The sequence below is a fragment of the Festucalex cinctus genome, chromosome 20 (genome assembly GCF_051991245.1).
Source record: "Festucalex cinctus isolate MCC-2025b chromosome 20, RoL_Fcin_1.0, whole genome shotgun sequence".
In the NCBI taxonomy this organism is placed as follows: Eukaryota; Metazoa; Chordata; class Actinopteri; order Syngnathiformes; family Syngnathidae; genus Festucalex; species Festucalex cinctus.
This window is the reverse complement of record NC_135430.1, coordinates 16,699,082-16,715,823: the sequence shown is the minus strand read 5'-3', so window position 1 is coordinate 16,715,823 and position 16,742 is coordinate 16,699,082. Positions and strand designations below refer to the sequence as shown.

General features: G+C 38.5%; 1 protein-coding gene across 3 annotated transcripts in view; it reads left to right on the top strand.

Annotated features, from left to right (window-relative positions):
- Positions 1-16,742, top strand: part of LOC144009223 (partitioning defective 3 homolog) — a 270,024-nt gene that overhangs the window by 179,610 nt on the left and 73,672 nt on the right. For all 3 annotated transcript variants that reach the window (XM_077508825.1, XM_077508824.1, XM_077508826.1), the window contains one exon: positions 10,326-10,454. In XM_077508825.1, coding sequence (XP_077364951.1) covers positions 10,326-10,454 — 129 coding nt within the window. The remainder of the gene's footprint in view (positions 1-10,325; positions 10,455-16,742) is intronic.

Here is a 16,742-nt window from a genome sequence, read left to right as displayed (position 1 = left end):
TGACCTTTCCCATCCCATGACTTCCCACCCGCTGATGTGCGCGTACATCTCAACATGTAAACGATACGATGGTTCGCGGGGAGGGAGCGGATAACAGTGCGGACCAAGAGAAAGAATAAGCTGTGAAAATTGCTTCTGAATTACAATGGTAATATCAATCGATGTTGGATCACACCGCTGATTTCCATCAAAGGTAGCCAATTAAATGCGACCATACAGTGCTGCTCGTGTTGTCTGTCTTAACGCCTTTAGCAAGTAGTGGATCAGGATTTGCTACCATGCTGACTTAAATTAGTTTTTACCTACTACTGTAGCTCTAATTCAAGAAATTGTTTATTTTTATTATTGCATTAGAAATCCATTCTGCTTTTGTCCTGAAGGTCGATTTATAGTTCCTGAATCTTTTCATGTGTGCCATTTACAGTATACCGGACATACTATGGGATATTGTCACTAAGAATGCACGAAAAATTGGTTATTTTTCCAAGGTTTTCTTTTATGCTTTGTTCAAAATACATTTTCAGATTTTTATTTTATTTATTTATTTATTGCCATTTTGTGAAAAATATATGGTAATTTTCAGTTTTTCTTTTTTTTTTGGACATTTTATTGTCCCTTTTTGGATATATTCAGGTATTTTGTAAAAACATTTTCAGGTACCTTTCATCTGTCTTTTTCGAGCTTACAAATTTGGACTCTGACATTTTTTTCAGTATTTAATTAATCATTTTTAATCTAAATTGTTAATTTGTTCGAATAATATTTTATCTAAAAATTTTAAATATATATGTAAAAACTACAATAATTTCTACTTTTTTTAATTTTATTTTTTATTTTTTATTTTTATTTTATAAAGACATCCACAGGGAGTCACAGGGGAGGGACAAAAGAGCCACAAATGGCTCCAGAGCTGCTGGTTGCAGACCCCTGACTTAGACTTAGACTTAGACTTAGACTTGACTTTATTGATCCCTTTGGGATGCCTCCCTCTGGGAAATTTTCATGTCCAGTAGCAATGAGAACAGATAATAAAATGGAAAATAATTCAATCAATCAATAAATAGGGTTATTACACCAGAGATTGAATTAATAATAATAATAATAATAATAAAATAAAAATTCAATCAATCAACAAATAATGTTATTAAACATTTCTCGTCATCCGTCAGCAAAATGAGCATCCGTCAGTGACGGACCCACCACAGCTTATTTTTGCAATGTGCGGTTGTGCAGATTTCGTCTGTTGCTCACCCTCACTCTACTCACAATTACTGTCATTCCCACCCTTTTTTTTTTTTCCTCTCGATATGCACACCCTTATCGCCTCCCCGCCTCCTCGCATCCCATCTGCCCTGTACATTCATCGTAGCATTGACAGAAAGACCTCTCTCGTCTCCCTCTGGATGCCGGGGGAGGGTGTGTGTGTGTGTGTGGGGGGGGGGTATGTATATTACGGATCAGTGCTTCTGCTGTCTTCCCTCTTCGACAGACTGAAATGCAACATTTAGACCAATGTGTGTCCATGCCTGTATTCCAAAGTCAGTCTGCCAGACACACAAATGCCCTTGACTGTTTTTTTCTTTTTTCCCCAGAAGAATAGCTTAGAAACAGGACATTTTATTGACTCGTACGTCCATCTACAACACATGAAAAAATAGCGAGGTGACCAAAGTACGTACACAAAATACACTACACAGACAGTCTTCATCAAACGAACCGAGTTAACTTTTTTTTTTTTTTTTTTTTTTTTTTTTTTTTTTGCGCTGCTTGTGCTGAATCCCGACTTTCCGTGTCCGTGATGAGCGGCAGCAGCCGGCTGGAGGATAACGAGAGTGTCAGTGATCAAAATGGACCATTAGGAATGCAGTGTGCCGCACCGTATCTGGGTCACAGGCTGAGCCGCCAACTGCAGCTCCTCAACTAAGAATCCGTAGCGCATCTTTTCTCATCCCTATATTCTTGTATCTTTGCACTGAGCATGTCGCCAGGTTGGTTGAGCACTGCTGTAGCCAAATGTGTACGTCATTATATGTTTCTAAGGGTTAATGTGCCTACATATTGCGCGTAGACATTCTAAAAGCCAATTCCATCGTGCCTTCTCTGCCTTTGAGGCGTTTCGCTGTAAATCGTCCTCCACAACCACCCCGCTCACACACGTTAACAAATGGATGCGTGAATACATCTGGATTGTTTATTTGTGTTGTAATGAGAGACTTTAATCAGGGGGTGTCTTGGATTTGAAATGCTCCCTCATAGCCTCAACCAAACAACGTACGCACACAAACACATTACCATACACAGAAGCGATGATTTATGAGAAACATTAAAGGCAATTATGTTGAAGGAGGCCTCATCTTTTTGTTTTGTGAAGGCTGTTTACAATACAGAAAACACAAGTCATCTATTGTGCATGTATGCACAATAGAGGTGACACGCTAACGCAGGGGTCTGCAACCTGCTCTTTCGTCCCTCTCATGTGGCTCCCTGTTGATCTCTTAAAAAAAATAAACAAATAAATAAATAAATAATAAAATAATTTAGCAGAAATGAGCATTTCTTTTATAGTATTTCTTTTTATTTTTAGATAAAATATTCTTCAAATGAATTAAGGTTTTAAAAGTGAATAAAAAGTGATAAAAAAAGTGAATAATTAAATATTCCAAAAAAAAATGTCAGATTCCAAATTTTTAAGATGTTAGAAAAAGATGAAGACATTTATTTTTTTTTTTTAATTAGCTAAAAATATTCAAAAAAAATATATAAAATTTCCACACAGGAAGAGGAACAGCAGAAATCTACAAATAATTGTCCATGGAATTGTCAAAAATGTGAGAGAATTTAATTAAAAAAGGCAGAAAATAAAATGTTTAAAAAGTCAACTGATATGTCCAAAAACAAAATACTTACTATGAAATATTTTTCAAATTACTAAAAAAGTGAGAAATTTAATAATTAAAAAAAGGCAAAAAAAGAACAGGTTCAAAAACAAAATACATCACTAAAATTACAATAGAATGTCCATAAAACTGCCAAAGATGTAAGCAATTTGCTGGCAAAATGGCAGAAAATAAATTTAAAAAATAACTAAATAAAAAAAAGACAAAATGTCAAAAAAAGAAAGAAGAGGCAGAAAATTACCATATGTCCATAAAATTGCCAAAAGTGTCCGTAATTGTAGACAAAGGCAGAAAAGTCTAAAAATGTATGAAAAATTGCACACACTAAAAAAATAAAAAGGTAAAAGAAAATGAATGTCAAAGTATTGGATGCTTTTGTTTTTGGTGCAGCTCTCTAATTGTACTCCCACTAACACATTGTTGCCTTCATCACAATCTTCAAATGTTTTGTTTTGCGGCTCCAGGCACAATTTTGCTTATTTCTTTGACCTCAAATGGCTCTTTGGACATGAAAGGTTTTTGACGCCTGCACTAACTGATCCAAATGGAAATGTTACAGAAAAATGTTTATGATTATTTGTGTATTTATAATGACACGAGTCAAAAATGTTCCCAGCTGGCTCGTTTCGGAACCGATTGACGGTATTGCCCGCTGTGCATAGCCTAGCCATGAATAAATACATGTCATGCCTCCATGATGCAGTACATACTGCTTTCCCACCCAGCATGGAACATTCTGAAACCATTTCTCGCCACTTCATATATGTCGCCCTGCTGTTTTCATGCTCTTTCTGAACATATTCAGTCAGCTCTCCCTCAGAGCTGAAAACCATCAGTCAAAAACATTGGGTACACTTGCCTCCCTTATAGTTCAAGAAATTCACATATTACAAACCTCTGCAGTTTGTGCAACTGCACACTACAAAAGATTACAAGACGAATCAGGCTGTTAATTTCATACATATATGAGAGTGACCAAGGAAAGTACTACAAAGACTTTATGATACCGGTTGGACAATGAAAAAGTAAGTGGAAGTCAAGTTTATTCCTTTCACCCCTCACTGCAACAAATGCCTCAAATGCATGTCGGAGCGCCGGCCTGCAAGATTCGGATTAACTTTCAGGTTGGCCAAGCAGAAACCAAACGACTCTTCCAAGTCTGCCCTTGAAATTATCTTCTCGTCACTTCCTCGCATACAGTAGATGGATGCTGTTTCTTCATGCGTGCTGAGACCCATGTTCTTTTTTTCAACTCTGAATGATGTCAAATATTTTGTCTAATGTTGTGAAAGTAATGATGCATTTGAGGTTTTTGCAAAGTACTGGAGTTACAACCTCAAAGTGTTTTTTTAGTGAATGCAGTCTAATGGAAAGAGACAAAATGGCTGATAAATGCGATGGTGGGATCACACATCAGGCAATAGTCTTTTATAAATGACAAGCTGTCTTTCTACTCACCAATATGAAAGGAAAGTATGCTCAATTTCCCTAACAAGTAATTACGGGTTTTTCCCAGCGAAATTGGTAAGCCTGGTGGTCAAAAAGAGAGACTTCAGCCAAAAGAAATTGACCAGAGAAAATATGTACTGTCTTCCTGGTGTTGCCTGGGTTGCCACGCCCCCTATATTTCAAATTTCTTTCGTTGTACTTGTATTGGGTTTCACAAACAACATAGCAGAATTTGTTTTTGTTGTGAAAGTGATGAAAATCAACGACACTGGTCATCTTTGCTTGGTTTTTTTTTGGGTGATTTTTCTTTGATATAAACCGTCTTGGTCTTAATCTCCAAAAGTCTTGGTTTGTTTAGTATTGATTTTAAAAAGTCTTGGTCTTGTCTCGGTCTCCAAAAGTCTTGGTCTTGTCTTGGTCTCCAAAAGTCTTTGTCTCGACCCCGGTCTCCAAAAGTCTTGGTCTTGTCTCGGTCTTGATCTCCAAAAGTCTTGGTCGTGTCTAGGTCTTGGTCTCCAAAAGTCTTGGTCTTGTCTCGGTCTCGACCTCCAAAAGTCTTGGTCTTGTCTCGGTCTTGGTCTCCAAAAGTCTTGGTCTTGTCTCGGTCTTGATCTTCAAAAGTCTTGGTCGTGTCTAGGTCTCGAGCTCCAAAAGTCTTGGTCTTGTCTTGGTCTCGACCTCCAAAAGTCTTGGTCTTGTCTCGGTCTTGGTCTCCAAAAGTCTTTGTCTCGTCTCGGTCTCCAAAAGTCTTGGTCTTGTCTTGATCTCGGGCTCCAAAAGTCTTGGTCTTGTCTCGGTCTCGACCTCCAAAGGTCTTGGTCTTGTCTCGGTCTTGGTCTCCAAAAGTCTTTGTCTCGTCTCGGCCTCCAAAAGTCTTGGTCTTGTCTCGATCTCGAGCTCCAAAAGTCTTGGACTTGTCTCGATCTTTAGCTCCAAAAGTCTTGGTCTTGTTTCGGTCTCGACCTCCAAAAGTCTTGGACTTGTCTCGATCTTTAGCTCCAAAAGTCTTGGTCATTTTTCGGTCTCGACCTCCAAAAGTCTTGGTCTTGCCTTGGTCTCGGTGGTGTGGTCTTGACTACAACACTAGTTACTACACATTCAAGCATTCCTCTAACAATAATTCTGTATTCCACCTTAAAGACTCGCCACGAGCAAATAACCACATTTCCTTCCAAATCTGAGGAATGTATTTTTTCATATTTCCGGTTATATCATGTCAGTGGCATATTTTCCCTCCTGTTGTGCCTCCCCCCCTTGAAGTTACCTTTTAAATCAATGTAAATGATGCATGCCACCATGAGTGTTATAAACTCTTCGTTGTGATTTATGGAGTGGAATTACAGTTCGGTGGCTTATATTTTTTTCACCAGGGGCAGAACTGACTCCGTTTAAAGTATATTTCTTTCATCAGCTGCTGTGGCATGACACTTAAATGGAACGCTCCTACTTTATTCCCGGCGTTTCATCACATTAGCAGCCATCAAAGCATCGAATCTATTTGATATGACTGACACGTGCAAGATTGCATACAGTCCAAATGAGGCTTGATGGCCATTCCGACATTATCAGGCCAAGCGGTGATGAATGGCGCATGGCTCCGGCTTACGGGTGACTCCTACAGGTCATAGATATTCTCCCTGCCTATCTGCATTCCCCGCTTCACTATCTCATTGATCATATGCACGTCGTTATCCAGCTGCGCGGTCGCTATCTTTTTCCCTTCAGTCGCCAGCTCTTCACTCTGGCTTTCTTTGTTGTTGGAGAAGAAGAACTCTGCACGCACGCATTCATCACTTTCAGTTGAGCGCTGTTCGCCTCGGTGAGATGGATGCTTAAGAATGGATCATTAAACACGACCACGGCCAGTTAGTCGCAAGCAGAAGAGCAGATCAGAACTTCATGAGGACGTGATGGTCTATTTACATGGATAAAATAACGATGTGAGAGCTACTTGATTTTTTTTTTTCCTTTTTTTTTTCTTCTTAAGTCTACTGTAAATATAATTAGCGATATAGCCCACTTGCTAATTTTATGAAGTGAATATTGTGAGGCGTTACACCCATCAGATACAACATTGGGCAACAATAATATGACGTCCACTCAAATAATCTTGTATTTGTTTGTTTTGGTGTAACACTTAACTCATTTGCTCCCAATAACGTGTAAATACGTTTTTTTTAATGTCTTTGTGTCCCAAAGACGTATTTATACGTTTTGTTTTGTTTTTGTTTTTTTTCATGCTAGAGCATACGGAAGGCTTTGATGCAGCCTCTCAACTGCAAAGAACGGTTGCAGAAATGGTAGTTATTCCACAAACGGCCAGCAGGTGGCAGCAGAGTAAAGGAGATCAACCAAAGCCATCTAGAAAAAAAGCTCAATTACTTAAATAGATTTGTGAAAACTGATGAAACTTAGCTCTCTTCTAATGCTAATTGCTGCAAAACAGAAACAGATAGAAACATACTTTTTTTTTTTCCTGATGAAAGAAGAGACTTTAGTCTTTCTTTTGAAAGGTTCCATGCTTTTATAGCAATAGAACACAATATTCTGTGGGCCTTGCAAAATCAGTCAAAATCCAGTAAAACAGCCGGGAGCGAACGGGATTGCTTCTGTGAAAATGGCTGGTAGTGAAAGAGTTAAAATTATTAACTTACAATTATTACATCATTAAATTCTTGTATCGTTTGCCTCAAACATGTTTTCTCACATGGTTAGCAACATCATGTTCGCCTTAATTGGCTCTGTGGATTCTTGCTGGTGGTAACCATGGTAACAACTTGCAGATCTAACATCAGTTTTGTTCAAGGTGAAACGCCGGTAACGGTCACAAGTTCCACACATTTAAACGGGTTGCATGCAACCTCTCTGACAGCTACTTCACTGCTTCACACTAGCACTCTTTAGTTTGTTTTAATCTTTTTTTTTTTTTGTTCTTCCTTTGCTGCGTCTTACCTTGGTCCACCAGAGCCTGCTTTGAATGAATTAATTTTGACATTAATATTGTTTTAAAAGTCAGAGTATTCCACAATCCACGTAAATCCGAGTACATATGCCCAACTTGATGCGCAGTCTCATTTTGTCAGGTTGAAAGACACCATTGTCATTCAAACAGTGTATTTCAGCGAGCAATCAATATGTTATTATCAAGCCTTGTCAACTTCTCTGTCAATGCAGCATGATTAATGCTATGGTGCCAGTTTAAAAAAAAAAAGAAAGAAAAAGAAATAAGTGAATTGTGTCTTTCCTCCTGGCACCGTTTAACCTAAATAATTGTGTTTGCTCTCTGGTAGCTTTTTTTTTTTCTTTCTTTCTTTTAACTACATCAAAAAGGCTTTAAGGAATTGCTTCGGCGCATATTTAAATGTAACTGTCTTGATGAAATGGTGATCAGTCAAGGTTGTTGTCTGCCTTTGGCCTGGAGTAAGCTCGGGATAGGTTCCAGCTCCCCACTACTCTGAACAGGATAAGTGATATGGGGAATGGAAAGATGGATGGATTGCTTATCTTTCACTTGGAGGTTTCAGGCTGCCAGCAAAGAGGAGGCAACTTTTCATTTTATTGCTGCTGATGCCCTGATTCTGTCCAACATGTCAATATGTTTGACACTCACAAATCGCCCAATGTAGTGATAAATTGAAAGGAGACTTGTTTTTGTTTGTTTTTTGTTTGGACGTACTGCAAAAACTGTCACCTGCACAGATGATAGATAGCAGATGAATTACTGACTCTTACTTACTGGAGCTATTTTGTGGATTAATTAATTAGGTAATGCATGCAGTGTGCGGATGAGATCCCAAACATTACCACCTTGACCTCTCCTGGGCGTAAGCACAAAATCTCGTTTTCAAAAAGATGGCTCATCCAAAGCAGTGACTTGCAAGGAGGACTCATTTTCAAATGGCTGATGGTTCACAGAAGCACATTTGAGTCAATAAATGAATGAATGAATGAATAAAGTGAAGTTATTGTTCTGACTGTGTTTTGGGTTGGGTCATGGGTCATTGTTGTGTTATGGTTCTGTATATGTACCTTTATGATGATGTTGTCAGTTGGTATGCAGTCGCTATGTCCCTTATGATGATGATGTCAGTTGGTATGCAGTTGCTATGTCCCTTATGATAATGCTGTTTTTGTCACTCTTATTTTGTAGTTAATATGCAGTTGCTATGTCCCTTCTGATGATGATGCTGAAGCTGATGATGTCAGTTGCTATGCAGGTACTATGGACTTGTAGTAGTCACTCTTAGTTTGTCTAATCAATCTTATTTTGTAGATGATGCACAGTTGCTATACCACCTATGATTATGATTTATTTGTCAGTCTTGGTTTTAGTCAATCTTATTTTGTAGTTGAAATGCAGTTGCTATGTACCTTATGATGATGATGATGATGTCAGTTTTATATGCACTTGATATGTCCCTTATGATGATCAATGTGTACCTCTTATTTTGAAGTTGATATGCAGTTGCGATGTCCCTTATGATGATGAAGATGATGATGTATTTGTTACTCGTATTTTGTAGTTGATGTGCACTTGCTACATTCCTGTAGTAGTCACTCTTTTTTTTTTCTTTTTTTTTTTTTTTTTTGTCTAGTCAATCTTATTTTATAGATAATGCACGGTTGCTATGCCCCTTATTATTGATGTATTTGTCACTCTTAGTTTCTCCAGGTAATCTTGTAGATGATACACAGTTGTGATGTCACTTATGATGATGTTGTATTTGTCACTCTTACTTTGTCTAGCCACTATTATTATGTAGTTGAAATCCAGTTGCTATGTCCCTTGTGATGATGATTATATTTTGTCAGTTGCTATGTCACTGATGATGATGATGATGATGTATTTGTGACTTATTTTGTAGTTGATGTGCAGTTGCTATGTCCCTTATGATGATGTCAGTTGCTATGCAGATGCTGTCGTCCTCTAGTAGTCACTCTTAGTTTTAGTCACATTTTGTCGAAGATATGCAGTTTCTATGTCCCTTTTGATGATGATGTTGTCAGTTTCTATGCAGTTGCTATAGTCCTGTATTAGTCACTCTTATTTTGTCATATATCGCCTTTTGTACAAAACACGTCACTGTAAAGCATGTTTTTACTATCCAATGCATCACATGCATTTTATTTTATTTTATTTTTTTTAGAGCATGCAATAACAATGAAACAAATTTCTCTTCCTCCTACACCTTCCTTTTGCCCAACAAAGAATTTGAATACCATGTGTGACTTTTTCTTCCTCATCTTTAGTTCAGGCAAATTTTCAAAATCTAAAGCTGAAATCAGATATTAGGCATTTTCGACAATCACATTGTTGTGCAAAGTTATTATGCTGATCGGCCGATGGAGACCGATTCTAGAGTTCTCTATATTGCATGTGGGTTGGATTTCCCATTCCTCATCATTTTGAGCCTGCAGGCCTCCCACCGTTTATTCTCTCAGCACCAAGCTCGGTTGACCTGAGGAATTTACAATCTTCGGCTCAGCTTATTCGCACTTCACTGTAAAGCTGTCGTGGATTTAGCACCACTGGTGTGTAACTGCTGTGATTAAAATGTAAAAGTTTGCAACGTTGCATCCGTCCTGGTTTGTTCGTCAGGAGCTGTCGCTGCAAACTCCGGAAGGTGACAGGATGCCGAAGGCTTTTTACTGTTTTAACTTTTGAAAATGTGAAATATTTTTTTGGATTGCCTCAATGGGATCTGGACTTGAAATGCATTCGGTACACATTTTAATGGCATGATTGTATTCACATGACAGAGACCAAGTAATTCAACAACAAATGGTGGAGACGGTGTTCTCAGCTGTCTCCCCTGGTACACACTGAACCTGAAGAGTATGACAGGTTGACACTTTAATTTCCTTTCTGAGCAGTTTAACCTGATTTTTTTTTTTTTTTTTCTCCCCGGGATGGAGGACGTGACGTGCGACTTTGACGAATCTGAGAATTAAACGTGAGCGTCGTTCTCTTTTGCTTAGGTTTGGGAAGAGCCGCAGTAACGAACAGCCAGCGGACAGAGTGGAAAGGAGGGCCTCCAGTAAATCCAAAGCTGAAGATGTTCAGGCATCCGAGGAGGAGACTCAGCGGATGAGGCTTGAACAAGAGAGGTGAGTGCTCCAAAAAAAAAAAAAAAAAAAAAAAAAAAAAAAAAGTCCTGGCCTGTTAAAATCTTCAAGTTCCACCTTAACAAAACACGCGAAGAGGAACAACGCTGAAATAGTTCAAATGAACATTTTTAAAAGAAACAGAAAACAAGTCAAAACAAACGTTTGTTTGCTGCTGCAAAGTGTTGAAATAATTCAACCACTATCACTCTCACGACCTTAGCTTGACAAAAGGGTTTATAACAACCAGCGAGGACTCAATGAGTCTACAAAATTTGTCGTTTTGTGACTTTGGTGGTTTCATTGTATTCTCTTTCAAAATGTGTAAGTTGTTTAAAAAAAAAAAAAAAAAAATTTTAAATTTTTTTTTTTAACAGTAAAATGTTATTTAATGTTATTTATTGTTAATGTTACTTATTATTTTTTCTTGTTGCCATTGCTGTCGCGATTGAATATTTTTAGAATTGATTATTCAATTGATTAATGGACTAATTGGATTCATTTTAATGTTGCATTAAATTTGCATTATTACGTTGATGATGATGATTATTACTGTTTATTAACCAGTTATGTACCAACACTGTTATCGGTTTGGTCATTGTTTTCCAAAGTAAAAACACACCGCTGTTTTTTGCAGCAATTAGCATAAGTTTCATCATTAATCACAAACCTATTTAGAATTCAGAGTAATAGAGCTTTTTTTCCAACATGGCCCTGGTTGATGTCCTTTGCGCTGCTGCCATCTGCTGGCCGTTTATGTGATAACTACCATTTCTTCAATCGTTCTTTGCAATTGAGAGGCTGCATCAAAGCCTTCTGCATGCTCTAGCATAAAACAAAAAAACAAAACAAAAAAGTACATCTTTGGGAGACTTAAAACCTTTAAAATAGAACGTATTTATACGTTTTTTGGGAGCAAACGAGTTACACATAAAAGTTAATCTGTTTTCTTTTGTGAAAGGCTACAGAAATGAACAATTACTATTGATCATTGACCATTTTAAATAGAAAAAAAATGGCTCCAAATGATTACTCGATTATCAGAATGTTTGTCGATTAATTTGATAATAGATTACTTGTTGATGAATCGATTAATTTTGACAGCCCCAGTTCAGAGTCGCTCACCTAATGGCGCTCGTCCATCCCTGTGGATATGGCATGATTGAACGGTGCTCATTATTGCAGCGCAATCAATGTGGCTCTGCATTTGTCTGGCTCTGGAGCCCGCCGGTGTTGTTAATCGCTCTTGAATGCACCGTCCCTCCATACTCGGTCAATCCCGACTTTGCGTTAGCGCACATTGGGTCTGCGCAGGGGAAGGAGAGCCATTCGGTTCGCAGCATCCCTTGCGGATGAGCCCTGTTGAATTCTCCAGCATCAATATTAATGCGGGCTGAATGAAAAGACAGCTTGCTGCCTCATTGTTCTCCATCGACTAAATGAACTCGCCGATCAAACAGCCGCTGGTAATAACAGCAAATTGAATCGAAACAATAGGGCTTGATATCAGTCCCTCTTTCGGCAAATGGCGAGAAGGGTGGAAGGCTGTCAAATGCTGCAAACTGCACAACCTCGCAAAGGCTGAATGAAACATCTGGAGGTCCTCCCCGCCGCCAGTGCAAAACACTGGCTGAGGGCCGAACACATTTTCCTCAGCGGAGGAGGAGGCGCTCCATCCGGGGCGATCTCCTTTTGAGCTCCTCCCAAAACGCAAAATCAACACAGACACGCAGAGCGCAGGAGATTAAGTGCCGTTTTCCTCCCCGAAAACGAACACGCGCTGCTTAAAATCCCGACTGCTGTCGCACGATTCCTTTGTCTTGCGCCGCATTCTCATTCCGGCGCCGGTCCCAGTTCCCTGCACACGAGGCACGCCCAATTCTTCTCTTCTTTTGTACCTGCTCCCCAAATCCGATCACTCAGCCAAGCCTGGATTGTCCCGTGGTTAGTGGAAAGACGATCCTGAGGGAAATCAAAGGGGTTAATAATAATCCCACCTGCCAAGAAGTCCATAATGAGAAAGTATGCAGGTTCAGATGGGCCCAGGAATGTGAGCAAGACATTTTCAACTCTTTCCTTTGGTCAATAATTTGTAAAAATGACACCCACACGTGTGGACTGACCAAAAGTTGACATTTTTGAAAAAATATGAAATCTGGTCGACATGATCGGAAATTGGGGCCAATCACGTTTTTCAGTTTATCGGTATTGGCGGAAAAAGATCAGATTTTGACATTTCCCCAATAGTTTGACATGAACAAATATTTTGAACGTCATACGCAAACATTTATTAAATGCTTTACTTTAATGCATGCAGTTATGTTTATTGCTCAAATCGGCTGTCAGCTAAAGGATCATCTGCGGTCAATATTAATTGTGTGATTAATCTGCATTAATACATGATAAATGCAATTTTTTTTTGACTAATTAATTAGCTAACGCTTTAACTAATAAATATATTGTAGGTGATTCCAAAACTAATCAGCAGTCAACCAGGTGGGGCAGTCCAATGATTGTGACTTCATATGCTTGATTAGATGAAGAATTATGATTCAGGGGCAACAAAATGGATTCCAACCTCTTGATTGGTGAATTAAAGGCAAGAGCGAATATTTTTTATTTTTTTTTACCAAACACTTTTGGATGAAAGATAAAATCACGTCAAGTCAAGTCATTTTTATTTATATGGTGCTTTCAAACATGAAAATCGTTTGCACTCGGCAATACAATCAACTTGATGAAAGCTGACAATCAGTAGCATTTGTTTTGTTTTGCTTGTTTTTCTCCTCAATTCTGGCACACTCTTTCTAGTGGAGCTTTCTGAACTCTTTGGATTGTCATCAAGGCGGGACTTGAGCCTGCGGGGGTTTCGTCTGATCTCCATCGGTTCAGTCCAGGACCGGCAGCCGTCACTTTGGCCTCTTCTATGCTTTGCGGACACGCATATCTGATTGGTTCCTTTGAACAAGACTGTCGAGACGACGCGCTTTCTGGTTGGACCTCGTCTGGGTTTGGAAGAGCTTCGGCTGTCGCCCGCTTGCTCGCGAGGGCCTTGAGGGAGAAAGGCAGAAAAGAAAGAGAGCGCGTGCGGTGTTGTTCAAGCCTCTATCAGTCTCGGGACTTATCTGAGCACATGTTAGCCCTGAATCTGTTTTTTTTTTTTTCTGGGCAAAGTGGGGGCACATAAACGACAAGTTGACAATGTTCCCTCTTCATTTTATGCCTGAAGTGAGCTACATTCTCTGTGGCAGCTGATTATGATGTCCATTCTCTCTTATCTGCTTGGCTTCTAATCAGTGGCCAGCACTCCACTCTGACTCTCCTTGTCCCTGTTCCCTCCAGACCACCAAAGAGCATGCCCCCCCCCCCCCATTCCATTTTCTCAGGCAGCAATACATTCTCTTAATGTGTTGTCTTTTTGCTGACTTTGGACAAAAAAAAAAAAAAATGTCCCATCACAATTCTATGTTCATTATTCATGACACTAGTGTTGAATCAAGCACCAATACCAGTACTGTATCGTGAATTTTGCATGGCAAAACTATAATTTCCGAATTCTGGCATATTGAGAAAACAAACTACACATATCGAAAAATGTGGTTTTTCTATCAATCAAAGAAGACTGACAGGGGTGAAATAACTTTGCTATTAATTTAAAACAATGTTCCATTATTCCACTCAGGCTTCTGTCCTCCATTCTAGTGTATGGGATGTCAAATGTTAAATATTCAATTTGATTTTATACTACCTGAAGGCAATATAAAATCAGACATTCTAATTAGTATGTTTAAAGTAATTGTTTGACTTAATACCAATACAAATAATTTGAAATTGTTTCAGTGGGAGCTATTATTCCACTTTGTTTTTTGTTTGTTTGTTTTTGTTTTTGTATTACTGATGTTTTGAAATTTTGCTGTGGGATTGTTTCAGTATAGCATCAAAGTCCAAATTTTGATAAAGTATATATATATATATTGTCATCATCATCATCATCATCATCATTATTATTATATATTTGTATTATTAATATTATCATTATTATTCTAATAATGAATTAATTCATTCAAACCCAAAAACGTGTAAATACGTTTTTAATACGTTGTCCTTCTCTACCAAAAACGTATTTATATTTATTTTTTTATTTTTATTTTTTTAATGCTAGAGCACACAGTGCTTCTGACCTGAAGAGGTAGCGTAAGGAAATGGTAGTTATTACAAAAAAGGCCAGCAGGTGGCAGCAGAGTATAAGAGATCAGCCTGGGCCATGTTGCATTTGCCAGTGTTTTCAACAGGTTTGTGAATAATGATGAAACTTAGCTATATTCTAATGCTAATTGCTGCAAAACGGAAACAGATACAAATATACGTTTTTTTGTTGTTTTTTTTTACTTATGAAAGAAGAGACTCTAATCTTTCTTTTGGTAGGTTCCATGTTTTTATAGTAATAGAACACAATATTCTGTGGGCCTTGCAAAATCAGTCAAAAATCCACTTGCTTCAGTGAAAATAGCTGGGAGTGAATGTCAATATAATTATGCCACCACAATTGCAGTCCTGCATCAAACAAAGCGACCAATGGCGAGCAACATTGTACGTCGAAGATTCAAAAAAATAAATGCTTCAAGGCGCACTGTTGCCTTGTGCAAATGGGAAATCCGGATTGCACAAAGCATTAGTGTGCATAGTGGCCTCAATGTTATTATTCTAATTTCTCAAGCTCCATAATTATTTTAGTATCCTATTTGAGTCGAAGTTCCATAAGTTCAAAGGTAGCGTGAACTGTCTGATGGGGAAGCGTGATTACGATGGTAATTATTTTTGTGATTACAATTATAATGATTTTGATACCTAAGGCAAGTTAATGTGATTATCTCCCCTGTAAATGAACACCCTGAAACCTGGACAATTATCTCTTATGATTGCATGATGCTATTATGGGCCAAGTGTCAACAGAAAAAGATGGCGCTATCTGGGAGTTTGTAATTCTGCACAGACAGCTGCAAGGAGTCATTTGCTGCACACTTTGATTGAATTCAGATATACATACCCGCCCTCCATCTGCTCTTCACAACAATAGAACATGTTTTGATGAGGGTGCAGTGAAAAGAAAAAATCTATTCAGTACGGATGAGAAAGTCAGAGAGCATCGGCATTTTTATTTGTATTTATTTTTTTCATCCACTGCGGTAATAATGCAAACTGAAAAGGCGATCTTTCAAACTTCTAAGAATGTTGACTTCAAAATAAAGTGGCCGCGAGTCGGCCATCCTCTTGTCACCCTGCCTCACACCTGTTGGCTTGATTAAACTTTGACAAATGTCTGCTGGTTAATTTTTGGCTCAAAGTTGCATTGTGGTGAACTTACCGGTCTCCGGTAAACCTCACATGATGTAATGTTTATGAAATGAAGTGAACGTGGGCGAGTACCGATACCAGGTGTAAGTATCGGGCCGATATTAGCCTTTTTTCAAGTACTCGAGTACTTGTGACGCAGACGAGTGCAAGCGACCGATGGCAGAGGGGGAAGACGTTAAGTGAGTCCTCCTTGCCTGTAAGTGGCGCTAGCTTGCAGCAGTTTTTCACCAAAACTTCACCGGTTTGGAAATACTTCAAAATTGTGAATCTTAAACTAAAAGAGCATTTTTGTTTTATTTTGAGCGTTAAGACTATTGAAGAGTGACTGTGCTGGTTTCTTTGGTCAAAATTAAAGGAAATATATTTGTTTAAAAATATCTTTTAGTGATTTTTTTTTATTTGTCAAAATGTACTACTGGTATCGGCAGTTGGTATCAGTATCGGTGAGTACTGAGGGTCTGAGTATCGGTATCGGTCTGAAAAAAAGTGGTATCGAACATCCCTAAAATAAATAAATAATAATAATACATGAAAAAACTGACTGTGGGCTTTGGTACATTTGCCATATTGATCCCCTCTTATTAAAGTAGTCGGGGGGGGGAAAAAAAAAAAAAAAGTCCCCGCCTTGTGTCATCAGTCCAGGCAAGGTCATTATCTCATTACAAATGTCAACATTGTCATTTTTATGAATCTGATTAGTTCATAAAACGCCAGAGGGTTGAGGCTCGCATCCCAGCGGACTTCCGTGAACCCCTGCTAACGTTATTTTCTCATCCTCCCTGGCAGAGATCAGACATCGCTTCAGCCAGATGGCAGGTGAAAGGGATTTGGGGATTTTTATTTTTTATTTTTTATTTCCAGCTGTGAGACATAGGTTGTGTCCCTTCATAGTATCACCTGAACAGATTTCCACATTGTAGCTGCACCGGGGTCATG